The sequence below is a fragment of the Cheilinus undulatus genome, linkage group 9 (genome assembly GCF_018320785.1).
Source record: "Cheilinus undulatus linkage group 9, ASM1832078v1, whole genome shotgun sequence".
In the NCBI taxonomy this organism is placed as follows: domain Eukaryota; kingdom Metazoa; phylum Chordata; class Actinopteri; order Labriformes; family Labridae; genus Cheilinus; species Cheilinus undulatus.
Window position 1 is genome coordinate 4,889,535 of NC_054873.1, and position 17,229 is coordinate 4,906,763.

Below are 17,229 nucleotides of genomic sequence, written 5' to 3' on the forward strand. Positions count from 1 at the left end.
GATCTAAAGGTTCTTCAAATACCGACAGCGTGAGGCATCTTCTCGCTGCTCCCTCCTCTCTGCCTGCAGCTACAGGTTGCTCACCTGTGTGCTGGTGAGCTCGAGAAGAGAGCGCGCGATCTCCGCGCAGCAGCAAGTGGCGGCGGGCGCGCGCTGCCATTCCAGCACTCATTCCCCCCCGGTGCAACGGAACGAAGCGCACGCGGCGACTACCTCCAAATGTTAACCGTTAAAACTCCGCCCACTCCTCCGCCACAAACTAACTGACATTCCTCTCAAACCCCGGCAGCAGCAGGGGAATACCGACGGTGCGTAAAGTGCAGCCGTTAACGCCACGTCGACTTAAACGAGCAGAAAAACAGTTGTTTCTTGTTTATTTTTCCTCCTCCACTGGTTTGTACCCGAGTTTTTTTTTTCACGCCGTGAACAATGTTGGACCCGTCCTCCAGCGAAGACACCGGCGGGGAGTCCGACCCAGAAGTTGTCCAGGAGCCTCCGAGGAAAGCGGCTGGCTCCTCGGTGGGGAAACGGGGCAAAGAGAACAACAGCCGGGCGGGCGGCCAGAAGCGTCAGCCCGCCGCACCTGGAGCTGCCCCCGGCAAAGGTGACAAAGACAGCAGCGCTACAGGTGAAGAGGAGGAGATGAAGGAGAGAGAGAGGATCCAGAAGGAGGAGGAAGAGAGGAAAATTAAACTGCAGATTTATGTCTTCGTCCTGCGGTGCATAGCCTACCCGTTCAACGCCAAGCAGCCCACCGACATGGCCCGGAGACAGCAGAAGGTGAGTCTCGGCATGCACCTGTTGTCTGGTGTGGAGGAACTCTCCTTCCCAAATTCCGCTCTAAATATCCCAATTTAAAGCTCTCTCTCTTGTCTGTCGCTTAATATGACTTAGACAAGAAAATTAATTTACTTTTAAGAATAATAAGGAAGCATTTATTTATTCGGCATAAATTTTATCCCGTGTTTTAGCTCTGTAAAAAGAAAATAGCTTCTTTTCTCTCCCACTCTCCTGTTGCTTCATGTTGTAGTCGCACAGTAACGTTCACTGGGAGGCAGCGGTCACTATTGTGACCAACGTGTTTAATGTGAAATATTTCTTAAAAAAGCAGACGACTGTGTTTAATATGAGAGCCGAATTCAACAAATTCTTGATCTATTTGTTAGAAGCTTTTGCTTTTGTTTGTGTCTTATGTAAATACATAGTACGGGGCATTTAAAGACAAAACTGAACAAAATCAAAGGGAACCCATACAGTGGCACAGTGTAGATATTGCTCTGTTTAACCTTGTTGTTGCACTTGTTGAACTGCTTTAAGAAGGAAATTCTCACTTAACAAACTATCCAGCGTGAAACAAAGGTACGGTGGCCCTGAAGGAGGGGATCTTGTCTTCATTTGGACTGCCAAACAGTTTCATTCTTGGTAATGAGCTGATATCTAACTAGGGATGGGTACCTTTCACATTTGAACCAGTACGGTACCGATTCCCGGTACCTGTGAACCGATACGGGCACACAATGGTACCCATTTCAGTACTTTTGAGTGTGAATAATATACAATAATAAATGCTATATTACCTCAAAACTTATGAATTGTCAATATCAAAACACTCTCAAATATCAGTGTTTAAAAAAAGTGTTTTAAAAATTTACTCCAACATGCAAACCTAAACTTCTATAACTACCCAATGTTTTTTCTTTATATTGCACAAATTAAAACCCAGCCCACTACCTCCTATTCCTCTAATGTACCCTCTTAGAAAAATGTGCGTTGGGTCCATGGAGGGTGAATAAGTTTAAAACAAAAGAACAATAGAGTATGGAGTCAAAATAACTAACTAAAAAAATAAAAGGTATAAAATTTTGCCGATCAAAGTATTACAAATGAAAGTAAACAAACTACTTCCTCTACCATGAGCTACATGTGCTGCACATCTTCTTTCCTCATGCAGTTCTTTTTCCAACAAAACTAAGATGTCATCTTTCCCTGGTAAGAGCAGAGTCTGCTCCTCACTCCAATCAATCACATGACCGTCCACGCAGAAACATAAACGTCACACACAGGGTCCATTATGTTATATTTGTATTCTGCAAAAAGTTAACAGAAAATGGCGATTCATTCTGCGATGAAATAAGCGGCGAGTACGAGCCTGTGGCTCTGTCACTCTGAAGCCATCTGTCCTGACAGAACATACGGCGCCAGCTGCGCCGAGTTAGAGAGATGGAGAGCAACCTTAAGGATGCTGTCACACTAGGCAGTCCACACCGAGCCTTAATCCAGTGTCTGTTCTGTGACTGAGCGAACAAACGTATCCCTTTATCTAGTATATTTCCATGGTTGGTATCCACATGATAAACGCACAAATCACGGTGTTTAAAGTGAGGATTCGCTACGAGAGAGAGCGAGAGGGAGGGAGGCAAACAGCCATGCTTGTTTTGTTGATTCAGTAAGCTGCTACCGACGTCATTACTCACGTGGGTGCAATGCTGCGTTCGTGTCCAGCATGGAAAATTGACAACTCTTCCACTCTCTTGCAGTCACAAGGATGCGTTTAGGTGCCGAAACATGGTACCGTTTGATTTTATGTGAATTGGTACTCGGTACTCGGTGCCTATAAAAGTACAGAATTCGGTACCCATCCCTGTATCTAACATGCATTAAATATTTTGTTATTCAAACTTAATAAAACTGTTAATGTCGTATATTCTAGGGATGCACGGATGCATCGGTTTAACATCAACATCAGCTCTTTGACAAACGTCAGCAAATAATGATGTGAATTAAATAAAAAAATATGTAATGTAAAATAACTGCGTGGCTTAATTCAACAGAGGTCCACAATTAATGAAATAAGGAATACGTGAGTGCAGTGAAGTGACTGAAGGCACAGTCACTGGTTTATCATTATTCCTGGCTACCATTACACCATAAAGACAAAAGAACACTCCAAGCATCTCAGAGACAAGATGATTGAAAAGAAGTCAGGGGGTGGATACAAAAACTTTTCCAAGGCTCTGAAGATCCCCCAGAGTTCAGATAAATCCATCACCAAACTGAATGAGCGTGCAAGAAGCAGACTAGAGAGAGAGGCCACCAAGACACCTATGACGACTCTGAAGGAGTTCCAAGCTTCAGCAGCTGAGATGGGAGAGACTCTGCAGACAACAGCTGTTGGTCGGGTTCTTCACCAGTCAGAGCTTTATGGGAGAGTGACAAGGAGAAAGACACTGTTGGAGAAAACCCAGTCTAGACTAGAGTTCACCAGAAGGCATGTGGGAGACTCCATGGTCAAGAGGGAGAAAGTTCTTCGGTCTGATTTCGCTGTCAGACAAGACACGATGATTGGGGGATGCTGGATAAACTCCCCACTGTTAAGCTTGGTGGTGTCAGCATCATGTTGTGGGGATGCTTCTTGGCAGCCAGCCAGAGAGATTTATTTGTCATAAAGACGATGACCTGAAGCAGAGAGCTGCACAGAATAGGTTTAAAAACAACAAGATGAATGTTCTGGAGTGGCCAAAGCCCTGACTTGAAGGGGGTAAATATTTATATGCAGTTACGTATGTTACATTACATAGTTTTATTTGATTGGCATTACTTTGTAGAAATCTGTTTCCTCGTTGACATAAGAGTATTTTTTTAATTTAAACCTATATCCTATTTAAATCTTTATGTGCAACACAACATTCAGTTGTTCTGTATTCATGCTTCATGCTTCAGTTGCAAACCTAAGCACAAGTAAAATGTCACCTTTCTTTTATCTTTGAAACCTATCACAGAATCACAGCTCTTTTTAAGAGGTAACCTTTTATTTGCTGCTAAAATGAGGTTTGCCTTTCTTTGTGCTGAGTCTGAAGTACTTCAGTCTCTTTCTCAGTGCTTCTCTGGTCTTTGTTTTGCCTTTGTGAGATTATATGATGTATTTTAGGCCTCTGCAGTGCAACATTTAAGAGCCGTTCAGCTGATCTGGTGAACAGCTCTCCCTGGGTTTGTCCACGTTAGATCCAGATGACTGCATTTCTGCGAGCTCCGTCTAATAAAACGAGCGGCGAAGCCATCTCTGACTGAAGAACCTCCCTGTGCTCTCTCTGTGCCGCTGGGAGGTTCGTTAATGAGCGTCTCATGGTGCTTAATTTCAGTAAGCACACAGGACATTTCCATTCAGCTCATACGTGTGTGAGCGATGAGTTTTACTCCGACAGAAGGGAGACGTGGGAGTTTATTTGTGCACAAGTGTAAGTTCAGAATATTAGGCCCATGTCACTTTAATTAGACAGAAACTTGAGATCCAGCAGAAGAAATCAGTCCCCTCCCTGAATCTTTGGCCATTTGATGCTGGAAGTTCTGCTTCGTCTTTCTGCGCTGATTCATAAACACACGGTGAATGCATTAGAAGCTGGAGCAGAGCATCGCATTGATTTTTTTTCTGTGCCGCTTAGGAAGTGGAGTTCCCCGGTGGGCTGCAGCAGTGGGCTGCGTATCTGTGTGGTGGGTTGCCAGTTTGAATCCCCTGACTGTCGCCCCGGCAGATTGCTCGGACTCACTGCGGGATGGAGAAATCAATAATTCACATTAACGCTTGGTTGGCAGGAGTGGATGTATCTGCAGAGGAATAGGTCATCAGAGGAAAATCTGATGACAGGGAGCAGATCTGAGAACAGCGAGTGCTTTTCATGAAATGCCCACACAGTTGGGACGAGTCAGGCTTCCATAGAGCTTGCTGGATTGGTATTGGTGTTAATATTGACCTTATTAAGTGTATCAGCATGGTCAGACATGGAGGATCCACATCAGAAACTACACCATAGCTCCCTGCAGCTGCTGTAACATTTTAACAAGAAGCCAGTGTTGGTGTTCAGACAAAAGCAGAGTCGATATTTTACTTTCATTTGCAGCTTTGATTTTTGGATCATGTTTATCTGCATGAACATTGTTAGGATAGCATTTATAGCTATTTTAGTGCTCAGACACTTGCTTTACCTCTTTTGTGATTATTTGGGGCTCTTTTGTGTCTTGACTTTAAATACTAAAAGAGGTAAACTTTTTTTGACACTTCTCACCAATTTAAGCTACCTTTTGCCATTTTCTCTTATTTTTGCCCCTTTAAGCAACTTCTGTTTGCCACCTTTATCCCATTTTGCACTTTTTTTGTTATCTATTTTTTTTTTGCCACTTTCTGTCTAAATAAGCTACCTTTTGTCATTAAATACCACTTGTTTATTTTTTTTCTAAATTTTTGCCTCTTCTTTTTGACACTTTTTTCCTCAGTTTTCCACTTTTGTCCCATTTTTGCCCTTTTTTCACCATTTTTGCCACTTTTTTGTCTAAATAAACTACCTTTTGCCATAAAGTACCACTTCTCTCCTTTTCACCCAAATTTTTGGCTCTTCTTTGCCACTTTTTTTTAACAATTTTTTGCCCCCCCCCCCCCTTTTTTTAAACCATTTTTTGCCCCTTTTTGCCCATTTAAGCTGCCTTTTTCATTAAATAGCCCCCTTCTCTTTTTTATTCTCACCCAGTTTTGCTACTTTCTGACCATTTTTCCGCCTTTTCTCCCCATTTTTGCCCCTCTTATTGCTACTTAAAGCCATTTTTGTCACTTTTCACCACTTAGATTGTGGCTCTTGCAAAAGTATTTTTCAACAGTTTAGCTCTTTAGTTGAGCAGGATTGAGTAACACTGCTTTACCTTATAAGTGAACACCTGAGCACTCTCTAGTTATTTATGCTTCTTGATAAAGAGTCGTCAGAAACAGATGTACCGGTGATGGAGACTTTTACTGCAGCTTGAAAAACTCCATCAGCTCACTGAAGCCTTCTCCTTCCCCACAACTTATCCAAGCAAATTTCTTCAGTCTCCTTTTTGTTAATAGGTTGTTTGCAGTCATGTGGTCTTGAATGCCTGATCAGGAAGCCATTAGAAATGAATTTGAACAAAGCAAAGTAAGAATATTTAAACTTTAAATGGACCTGTATGCTGCAATTATCATCAGAAAATTCCCTACACTTCACAAAAAGTGATTTTTACTGCAGTTTAACTGAATAACCTGGCGTGAAGGCGATCAATATCACGATTAACTTGGTCCTGCAGACTCCCTAGTGTCTGGCATCGCCTATTCAGATGAAGGAAGACAAGAGCATAGAGGAGTCTTTTACTGAGCTTAGAGGCAAGCCCTTTAGCAAATAAAACAATCTAGATTTTGTCATAAAGATGCTTTAATCCAAACGGTGATGTACTATCCACCAAATAAACCTCGTGCTGTGAATGACTGAGTAATGACGTGCCATTAACGAATGAGCATGTTCTATGAAATGGCTCTTTAAGCTAGCTCCAGTTTGAGTGCCACTTTCCTTCATCCTTTGTCATTTTTTAATCCACATTGAAAAAGCCAAACTGGTACCAAATGAGGAGCCGTTTGGGAGCCAAACAACCAGCTCTTCTGAGTGGAGCCAGATGATCTGGATCTCTTAGGGCCGGCCGCACACTAGAGGATTTTTAAATCTGAAACGATTTTAAAAACGTGGAAGACCACAGACATGAGGACATCTTTAATCCTCTGAACACACACTAGACAGCTCAGCCAGACTGTCAGATCACTGGAGACCACACGCCTGCCGACCTGCCAATGCCTTCGGTGATCATGTGACTTCAGAAAAAACAAACACGCATGTCTGTAGATACCCTCTTGCTGTTCCTCCACAACAGGCTGTCCTGGCATGTGTTACAGGTGGAGCAAAAATCATTACACAAGGGAAAGACTCAGGATGAAATCCTGGATGGACTGAAGACACAGCTGTGTTTATGTTTGAGCAGTGAAAGGACGTATGATCCAGCTGGTGACGCTGCCCCGTCTGCTCGCTGTCATTGTTGTTCATATATATTGTTGTTCAGGGTCTGGGGGGCACATTAGGACTTTTCAGTAATAATCGTTTGCTTTGAGGCTCCACTCAGGATATGCCCCCACGATCGTCGGGGGACACAAATCTCACCTCAAATCGGGCTTAATCATATGATCATAGTTGCTGATCTGTCAGGAATCAGATTTATCAACCTGAAGTAAACCACAACACAAAGACCTAAGTTTGAAGTGTTGCTATTTTCTTTCCTCTGTGTCAAACCCACACTCACACTAAATTTAATATACTAGAGGAGGAAGTAGAACAGCGATAATTGAAATCCCGCTCAGGAACTTTGTGGATGTCTGTTTCCTGCTGGTTGCCATGGCTCTGGAGGCGGAGTTAATGATGCAAGCAGGTGCTTAGCGTTAGCCCACGCTTGCACTCAGCCACCATCGGGTTCAGTTTGGGCTTCGTGATGCTCTTACACCTCAGGGCTTCACCTCCCAGAAAACACATTAAACATCACAGTGGATGTTTTTATTGTGGAAAGAAAAATCCAAAGACAGTGCTGTTTGTTCTTTATGTGAGGGAAATATGACACAAATCAACTTTAATACCATGCCTTAGCCCTTTTATAGACACTTTTAATGCCACAGACAGTTGCAGTCATTTAGAATAGTCCTTCTTTGATTAGATAGGTGTGAAATCATGCTCTCCTTTAAAGAAAACACTTCAGCTTCAATATGACTGACATCTTTTAATAAAGAACCCCTGACAGCATACTGAAACCTCACAGATCTGCAGCTGTCATCATTTGAAAGTTGATATTGTATGAAGGAACAAAAGCCTGCATTTCTTGCACAACCCTATGCTGTTCACATGAAAAATAAATGAACCTTGAGCCTCTTATAGTGCTTAGAAGAAGATGAAAATGTCAGTGATAACAGGGCCAACTCTGCCTGCTAATGAAGCAGAATTACTGTAAACAAAATGGACTTCAACTCTGTTAAAAGGAGAGGTCAGGTCTTTATCTTTACATTATAGATCCCAAGCAGTTAGGCTCCATTAAGAGGATAATAAATGTAAAGACTGCCTACATCTCTTGTAACCCCTGAAACCAGGGTTCACATGGTATACTGAAATTTCTGCACTTTTCCAATTCCCTTTTCTATGAATAGCACCCCTGGCAGGCAAAATGGCTCAGTTTCATTTTACATGGGTTGCTACATTCAGCTTTCTATCAACCCTGACAAGTCTACCCTCACTGTTGCTGAGAAACACCCCATAGCATGATGCTGCCACCCCCATTCTTCGCTGTAGGGATGTTATTGCACAGGTGAGAAGTGGTCAAGACCTAAAGTTTAGAATTGAGGCCAAACAGTTCAATCTTGGTTTCATCAGAGCAGAGAATCTTGTTTCTCACAGTCTGAGCGTCCTTCAGGTGCTTTTTTGCAAACCCCAAGCAGCTTTCACGCATTTCCTCCATCCACTCTGCCATAAAGCCCAGATCAGAGGAGGGCTGCAGTGATGGTAAGCCTTCTGGAGCTTGGTCCCATCTTCAAACTGGATCTGGAGCTCACTCAGAGTGACCTTCAGGTTCTTGGTCACCTCTTTTACTTCTACCTTCTTCTACCCTGATTACTCAGTTTGGCCAGGCGCAACCAAAACAATCCTGTCCGATCAGTTTAATTTAGCACAGTCAGACTCCAATCAGGGTGTAAAATAATCTCAGCAAAGATCCAGAGAAATGGGAGGAACCTGAGCTAAATTTACAGTGTTTTTGCAAAGGGTCTGAATACTTATGTCAATGTGATATTTATTTATTTTTTTATTTTTTTATAAATTTGCCAAAATGGAAGTAGGGAGAGGATTGTTGTCGGCATCTTAGAACTAACTAAAGCATCCATCCATGCTAGTCTGTAGGATGGACACCTTTGTCCGCACAGAGAATAAACAAATGTCCATGCATGCCATGGCTGCCTCTTAATGCATCGTCTTGGCAGATTTGAAAACCAACTACATTCATACTGCCACCCTAGTATCAGACGGTGAAGTTTGCTGCAAGGGGACATATTATGCAAAAATCACTTTTTCAGGTTTTTCAAACAAAAACTGTTCACAATCCCCTAAGGTGCCTGAAAAATCCATCCCTTCCCTCCCTCTCTTTCTCCACCTTTCAGAAAAAGTGTGCTGAAACAAGCTGTTGTTGGATTTTCCCCTCATGATGTCATATGGGGAGTTAGCCCCACCCCCAGGTTCGCCCTCCCCTCTTGAGAGACACATCCATCGAGACACATCCATTTCCTGAGAGGGGTGTGGTCAGGGGCGGAGTCAGACAACTTATTCACATTTAAAGCAACAGGCACTGAAACAGCTCATTCTCAGCAGGGCTGAAACAGAGGGGTTTTTCAACATACAAAAATCCAATACTGGAGTGTTTTTTTTCAGCAACAGACTTCACAGACATGTTTTGGGGACCTCTGAGACCAGTATAAACTGGTCTATAAAGGGTAAAATATGTCCCCTTTAAGTATGGAGCAATGCTACTAATGTGAAAGCAAAGGAGAGGAAGGAGGGAGCATTGCACATGGGCATTTTACGAACAATCATGCCTGGTTTTCTTTAAAACTGTTATCTGTATCTTCCTGAGGTAGCAGTAGGAACAAGGTGGTTCCTACTGCCACCTCATGGAGATCCATCCATTTTCTATACCGCCAGTCCCGGGGGTCTCGGGTCGCTTACCCTGTTGGGGCTCGTGGTGGACTGGGTACACCCTGGACTGGTTGCCAGTCAGTTGCAGGGCTGACATATAGAGACAAACAATTAGGCACACTCACATTCACACCTATGGCCAATTTAGAGTGATCAATTAAAGTAATGGGCATGTTTTTTGGTGGTGGGAGGAAGCTGGAGTACCCAGAGAGAACCCACGCATGCACAGGGAGAACATGGAAACGCCACACAGAAAGGCCCTGGTCAAGAAGTGGCAACAGCGCTAACCCCTGCACTTGCCGTGCAGCCCATCATAGAGATAAAGATAATAATTATCTTGGCTGCAAAAGATTTCCTCCTTGAGCTTTGCTGGTTTCCTGGACAGGGCCAAAGCCAAAAGTTGGATGCATGAGACAAAAAACAACAGTTACATAAATATGATATAATTTTAGAGAATCAATAGCATGCTATCCTCTGGTATTTCTGAAATTGGAGAGGAACTGGGGAAACTAAAATGACTCATCTGTTGTCAGCATAATAAAATACTTAACCCTTCAGTGGGACATGAATGCTGTATCATGTTCTGACTGGGTTTTTAAGGTTTGTATTGACATCAGTCCTCTCTGCAGAGCTGTGTTGATTCAGACTGACCGTCAACCTGAAGGCTTTGGAGGAAGTTTTCTTTCGAGACTAAAGCAGAGAAACCAGCTGTGCAACATTGAGTCCTTCCTTGTTTGCATAGTTTTTCTGTTGGACTGTTTCCTCTCAGCTCATTGTTAAAAGACTTGTTTTTGACTCGTTTCTTGTGTCCTTAAACATTCTGGCCGAGGTTGAATGTAGATAAAGAAATTCACAGATGTTAGAAAATGTGAATCTACTGCATGTTTAAAATGTAATCTGAGTGTTTGCCACTGAGATCTTGCAGGAGCAGATAAATGTAATGAATCAGACAAGAGGAAGGAAACAGCCCAGGATTTTCCTGAGGCAGGCAGGAGAAAATGAAGGATGTTTATCTCCCAAAGAGCATATAAACTCAGGTTTTCTCCTAATTCTAATCAATTATTTACATATTGAATTGAGAAAGCAGTTTCCCAGGCTCTCCCTCTGGAGCCATGTATCTGACCAGATCTGTGCACAACTTCAACTAAACCATGATGTGAATGCAGGAGCCAATAGTGATCTCGTCTTTTTTACTCCTTTTCCTCTTTGGTTGTAAACAGCAGAAGAATATCAGAGCAATTCCAGATAAGAGTGTTTTTAAAGGCCCAAGAGACTGAGAGGTTTTGAGGCAACACAATGCAACATTTTGGAGGGATAAAAGCTTCAAAAGAGCCGAGTCAGAGCAGTTTTCTGGCCTTGAGGAGGAGTACGACTGTGCAGAACTTTGAATTTATTCCCTCCAATTGGACTTGGCTGTTCAATTAGAAGATTTCTTTGTTTGTTTTACTTCCCTGCACCTGGATCAGCCTGAGAGTTTTTATATTAACCTGTCAGGTGTGCGTTTCTCAGAGTTTTTCACAAGTGCTTTCAGAGTCTTCAAACACTACAACATTCCCAGCTTATTTTTCTGTTTAAGTTCTGTTTTTTCTTGTTTCTTTTAACAGGATCGAGGACTTTTCTAGCACCTAGTGAACAAGTTGAATGAAAGTTAGGAGCAGGGTTTTTCAAGTAAGATTTAAAAGCGTGTCTAGGATGCACTTTGACCCCTCCAGGTTTCCACATAGAACTGATCCTCAGAGGAGACAAGGCCTGTTTGGCTTTTTTCTCTCCAAAAGACAGTCTTCTTTAATTCACAGGATGAGATTACTGCAGATAAATAACCCTAACCCTAGGTCATAGCCAGTGGCTGATTTCCACCTGTTGACCCTGGTACATGTTGCCTAGAGTGCTTTCATATTAGACATGACTGTTTTTTACTAAATGCAGTCATCCCCTCCCCTCTCCTTTGCTAGTCTGCTTTACATTAATAACATTGTTCCCTCCCTGAGCACAGTTTTGCATGCAGTCCGTCCCATGCAATGGACGGTGGTATACACGTTTGACAAATCCACCAAGAAGAAGAAAGAAGAAGAGATAGCCAGGGTACTCATTTGCAGTGATGTGATCCTAATGTGAAGCCAGCCTTCAAAACAGCAACAGAGCATGTGCAAAGAGACAGTTCACATGTTGTATGGTGGGATGTTTGCAACTAGCAGGCCAAACAATGTTGTAGGGCTGCAGTAATAGATTCTTTTTGTAGTCGAATACTCTATCGATTCTTCTGTAGATGAATCGAGTACTCTAATAAGAAAGATTGCATTTTTTAAACAGTCACTTTGGCTTTTTCAAGAGAAGAAGTACTAGACAAATGAGAAAAGAAGCTGGGTCCCTTAAATGAACTACTTCTATATTCAAAATTGGTATTATTCTTTAAAGAAAATATATTTTACAAAGTGCAATGAAGTTCTGATGACAGTGTACATTTCTTAATGTTACAAGGAAAGGAAGTTAAATAATGACATTAGATTATGCCATATTTGGGGTTTTAGGGATCCTCTCCCAGGAAATTTTGGGTGCCAACACTTTATTTCTCTGTTGTAGTTTATTTTTATTTTCCAATTTGTCATTAAAGTAAAGGGACACAATCATTTTAACATCCTCTGCTTTATGCATGCGTGTAATATTTCACATTCTAGCAAGAACAGAGTTTCATCATTCACACAGTGCTCTGATGATGTCAGAGGTGAATTTTTAGATTACAGGAATATGGACGATTTTTCAAAGGGTGTTCACTTTTAATTTTTACTCATTTTTGTTTGTGAATTCATCCACCATGAAAATATGGCCTTTTAAGACCATCCACTGACATGGAGAACCCATTTTTTAAGGTATAAAGCTGCTTCTATGACCTGTTGAATCCTGACAATATGATGATGAACTTTGACCTATTTAGTCTCAGTCTGTCTGTGGAAATGGTGTGTTTCTATTTGATAGGTGTCAATTTATTATCAATATAGGTCTTATAAAATTATTTGGGACGCTGACACTTTTTGAAAAATACGCTGCCATCAAGACGTCAGTGCGCTGAGTCTTAAATAATAACTAGTCTATCCAGGTTCGGGTTGCAGTGGCAGTAGGCTTTGCAAATCAGCATCCCTCTCCCCATCAACATTTCCAGCTCTTCTTAGGGGATTCTCAGATATCCCAGGTCAGATGAAACATGAAATCCCTTCAGCAAGTCCTGGGTCTACCTGAGGTCCCCTCCCAGCTGGAAGCGCCTGGAAGGAGGCGTCCTGATCAGATGCCCGAACCACCTCAACTGCCTCCTTTCGAGACGGAGGTGTAGCGCTCTACTTTGAGCTCCATCTGGATCTCTAAAGTTGAGCCCAGACACCTTGTTGAGGAACGCCATTTCCACTGCTTGAACCCGTGAACTTATTTTTTTCAGTCATTAACCCAGAGTCCAAGACCATAGGTGAGGGTTGGAATGAAGATCAACAGCAAATTTAGAGCTTTTTCTTCTGGTTAAGCTCCCTCCTAACCACAATGGTCTGGTACAATGTCTACAATACTGCCACCAATCTACCTGTCCCTCACTCGTGAACAAAACCCAGAGATACTTGAACTCCTTCACTTTGGCAAAGACTCCCTCACAACCTGGAGGGAGCAATCCACTGTTTTGCAGCAGAAAACCATGGTCTCTGCCTTGGAGGTGATGACCCTTATTCTGCCCACTGTGCACTTAGCTACACACGGCCCTTGCACATGGCGGCAAGGCTGCCCATTAGGGGATAAAGGGGAGAGCTTTCTGGGGCCCATGGAGGTCAGCAAAATCATTGGCCATTTTAAAGTTAAGCTGTGATAACCCTTTTTTTTACCTGAAAAAACCCCACTCTTATCAAAGCAACAAGTATTTTTTAGATGTATTTATGCTGCAGTAGAAAGCCTTCTTAAAATACGAACCCCCTTCTCTTAAAACAGAATTGATTAAAATGGCAAAAATGGGTTAATAGGCAAAACATAGATAGAAGAAGTGAAAGAAAATGTTTAAAAATGACAAAAAAGCTCATATTGCAGAAATTGTAGTGCAAGGGGTAGAATGGGATATAAAAATGTGCAAAAATGGGTGAAAAATGTGGTGAAATGCAATTCTGATGGTAGAATGGAGTGGGTAAATGGAGGTGAAAGGCAAAAATTGGTGGGAAAAAGTGATTTAAACTGGTTCAAAAGTCACTTTTGAGCTCCAAAATGAAGTAACTGTTGGCTAGAATCCATCCATCCATTTTCTATACCGCCTGTCCCCTTGGGGATGAAGCCTATCCCAGCTGGCATTGGGCGGGAGGCGGGGCACACCCTGGACTGGTCGCCAGTCAATCGCAGGGCTGACATACAAAGACAAACAACCAGGCACACTCACACACACACCTACGGCCGATTTAGAGTTACCAATTAACCCTAATGAGCATGTCTTTGGTGGTGGGAGGAAGCTGGAGTACCTGGAGAAAACCTAGGCATGCATGGGGAGAACATGGAAACTTTGCACAGAGAGGTCCCGTTTGGGAAGCGAACCAGCGACCTTCTTTCTGTGAGGCAACAGTGCTAACCCCTGCGCTGCCATGCAGCCCAATGTTGGCTAGGATGTTAGCGCTAATGCTACTGATCCAACACACATTTATAGCAATAAATCACCACTTGGGAGGGCACATTCTCTGGGTTTGTAAGGGGCCCAGACAGATCTGTGGGCAGGCCTGGGTCGGGCCAACAGAACCACATTCCTGACTTTTCTGTGCGACTCCCTGTCTTATACAGCACTTTGGTCAGCTGTTGCTGTTTTAAATGTGCTTTATAAATAAATTTGATTGATTGATTGATTGACATCATTTGGGAAAAGCAGCGATGAAATTCTGTGTTTTGTCCAGGATACTCATTTAAATGTGATTTTTAATCTTGGTAAGTTATTCCTGGCTAGATAAATAAGTAGGATGTTCTGTTGTGAATAATTTAGTTCTGCAGTCCGGGTCAAATTCTCTGGTTTGAGCGTGACCTGCTTTCTTTCCCCTGTATCTGCTCTAGCTCTGGTTGAAGTCTGCTACCATCATGCTCTTCTACCAGGATATAAAACAACTACCATGAACAGAAAGCATTAATCAGCATCTGACTGGAGGAGCATCTTTAAAATAGGGATAAAGATGTATTTCTGCTGTGCCAGTTTGAACGGCAGCGATGTTTAATCACCCTCAGTGCAGGCGTGTAGAGTTGGCCTGCAGGTGAATGGAGCCAGACGCCACTAGCCCTGCTTATTTTAACAGCGCCAGACAAACCAATTTGATATCGTCTAGGAACACTTCAAGTTTACAGCCTACGGCTCAGTTGGACAATTACCCTGCAAAAACAAACAAAACAACATCTATTCAGCTGAGGAACATGATCGTGGGTGATTAAAGAGTTGACCTGAAGGAGCTGTTCTAGTGTAGAAAAGTTTTTCAGTCTGAGGAAATTGATTTAGATCTTTACCCCCAGAATCTGGAGGGTTTTTCTGTCTTTCTATCTTGCTACAGAGGAACAGGCTGCAGGCTGAATCTATAAAGGTGTACCCTTCTGTCTTTCACATCCACAGAGGAAAAAAGGTTCAGCTGAAAACCTCCAGAGCTCTATGGAACTTCCTCTCTGAGATCTGTCATTTCTCTCCTCAGAGGTGGATGAAGAGCTGCTGCTGCTGCTGACTCAGTTACCTGTGGAGAGTTGTGTTTTTGTTCCACTCTTTAGAGACAAAGAGTAAATCATTAATGCTGTTACAACACCTGACCTTGGGGGTCTGTTCCTCAGCATCATCTCTGAATAATCTACGATATCTGCAGCAGCCTCCAGGCTTTTCTGATTAAAATGTGAGAAGAGTCTGGCTGTACTGGTCAGGGGTGAGAATCAGAGCTAGAGAGGAGTTTGTACATAATAATTAATGTGTATAAATTAAATTATATTGCAGATCTCTTATACAAGCTTATAAGGGAACTCCTACTTGTTCTTAGGCTAAAACACAGGAAGCCTCCAGTCTTCCCCCGGTGTTTCTGTTTTTGTCTTGTTTCCAAGAGCGTCTTACAAAGCGAGCAGGGAAACCATGACTGCAGAAACCCCTCATGATGGAGACCCACGCATCATCCTTCCCTGCACACATCTAATCCCCTGGCAGCTGTTTATTACACAAACAAGATAAACAGCTAGAAGAAGAATCCTCTGCTGCTGATGTGGGGGCTTGTTTCTCTCTCTTTTTTTTTGTGGTGGGCTCAGTTTTTGGCCACAGATTTGCTGGAGGCGACTTCCGTCCTCCTTTGTCATCTCTCCTTCCCCCCCCGTTAGGATCCTTGAGACGGAGCTCCTCTCAGTTATGTAACCTCTCCTCCTCCTCATCTTCCTCTCAGAGAAGTGAAGGGCTGTCTCAGCAGGGAGCTCCACGAAGAGCATCAGACAGCAAGTCAGCCCGGCCTTGGGGCCAGAGACGGCCCTCAGCCAGCTCCAAGTCTCTGCATTACATTATAGTACAGTACAGTGGGTTTGACACTGTGTCTAAATGAGGCTTTTCTACAACGAGTGGTGGAGCAGGAAGGTTTCCAAAATATGCAGCAGGTTTGTTTAGGGCTGCACAGTTTTGAGTAAATAGTAATCACAGTGATTTTTTATCAGATTTGGGATCATGGGTGCCAGTTTAGCTCGGTTGGAGCAGTTTTATACAGAGCCTACAAGCACTGGTCACAGGTTTAAATCCAGATCTACCCCTGAGTGCTGTTTCCCCCATTCTCTCTCTGTCTCCATTCTTTATGTCTCTTTATAGCCATCCTGTCTCACTACTATAATTGGTTGGCATGTCTGACTGTCTGTCTCGATTTGCACAATTTTTCACTGTACTTCTCCATGCTCCCGTTAAACCAGATAATGCAGGAGATGTATCACACGTCGGTGTTAGGAATCACGGTTTATTTGCTGTTATTTGTCGGTTGTAGTTGGCCGTGCTGCGTAAACATGCTTGAAACTATGGCTGCCTCTGTGCAGCCAAACACTGTGACACTTTGTCAAAGCTCCACAAAGAAGTACATGCACTAAAACTTTGTTAATAAGTCACATGGCACAGCCTCAGTACTTCCCTGATTATAAGGGTGGGAGAAAAAAATCGATACAGCATAGTATCGTGATATTTTGTCTGGTGATAAATCGTATTGTTTCAACCATCAAGTATCGATTTTTTTCAAAGTAATTGCTAATATGAACTGAAGCATATGAACTATGATAATGGAAAAATAAAATCAATTGTTTGGACAATTGTTTGTCCAGTGAGGTCGACAGAGGTGACGGTCACAGTGCAGGAGAAAGTTAGTACGAAAAACATGGCAGCACCAGGGGAAAGACATTAGGAAAGCAGGCAGGGCACAAATGGGATGGACGTGATGCATGAGGTTTGCAAGAAGTGCTGCATGGAAATAAAATACTCTGAAAATACGACAAACATGAGGACAAGACTTACGCTAAATCAGATAAACAGTTGAAGAAATGGTATAGATCGTAATATATGGCAAAAAAACACATTTCCATGCTAATTGGCCTTATTGCATAAATAATTTAATGGTGAGGTTGGTAAATAGAGGAAAGATTAGCCTCTGTCTATGAGAGCTGATGGAGGTGTGCTGCAGATTTAATGATGCCCAAACTC

At 42.7% G+C, this 17,229-nt stretch overlaps 1 protein-coding gene across 5 annotated transcripts in view; it reads left to right on the forward strand.

Moving 5' to 3' along the window:
* The first annotated feature begins 258 nt into the window (after positions 1-258).
* Positions 259-17,229, forward strand: part of cadps2 (Ca++-dependent secretion activator 2) — a 343,471-nt gene continuing 326,500 nt past the window's right edge. For all 5 annotated transcript variants that reach the window (XM_041795900.1, XM_041795903.1, XM_041795901.1 and 2 more), the window contains exon 1: positions 259-780. In XM_041795900.1, coding sequence (XP_041651834.1) covers positions 430-780 — 351 coding nt within the window. In that variant the 5' untranslated portion in view covers positions 259-429. The remainder of the gene's footprint in view (positions 781-17,229) is intronic.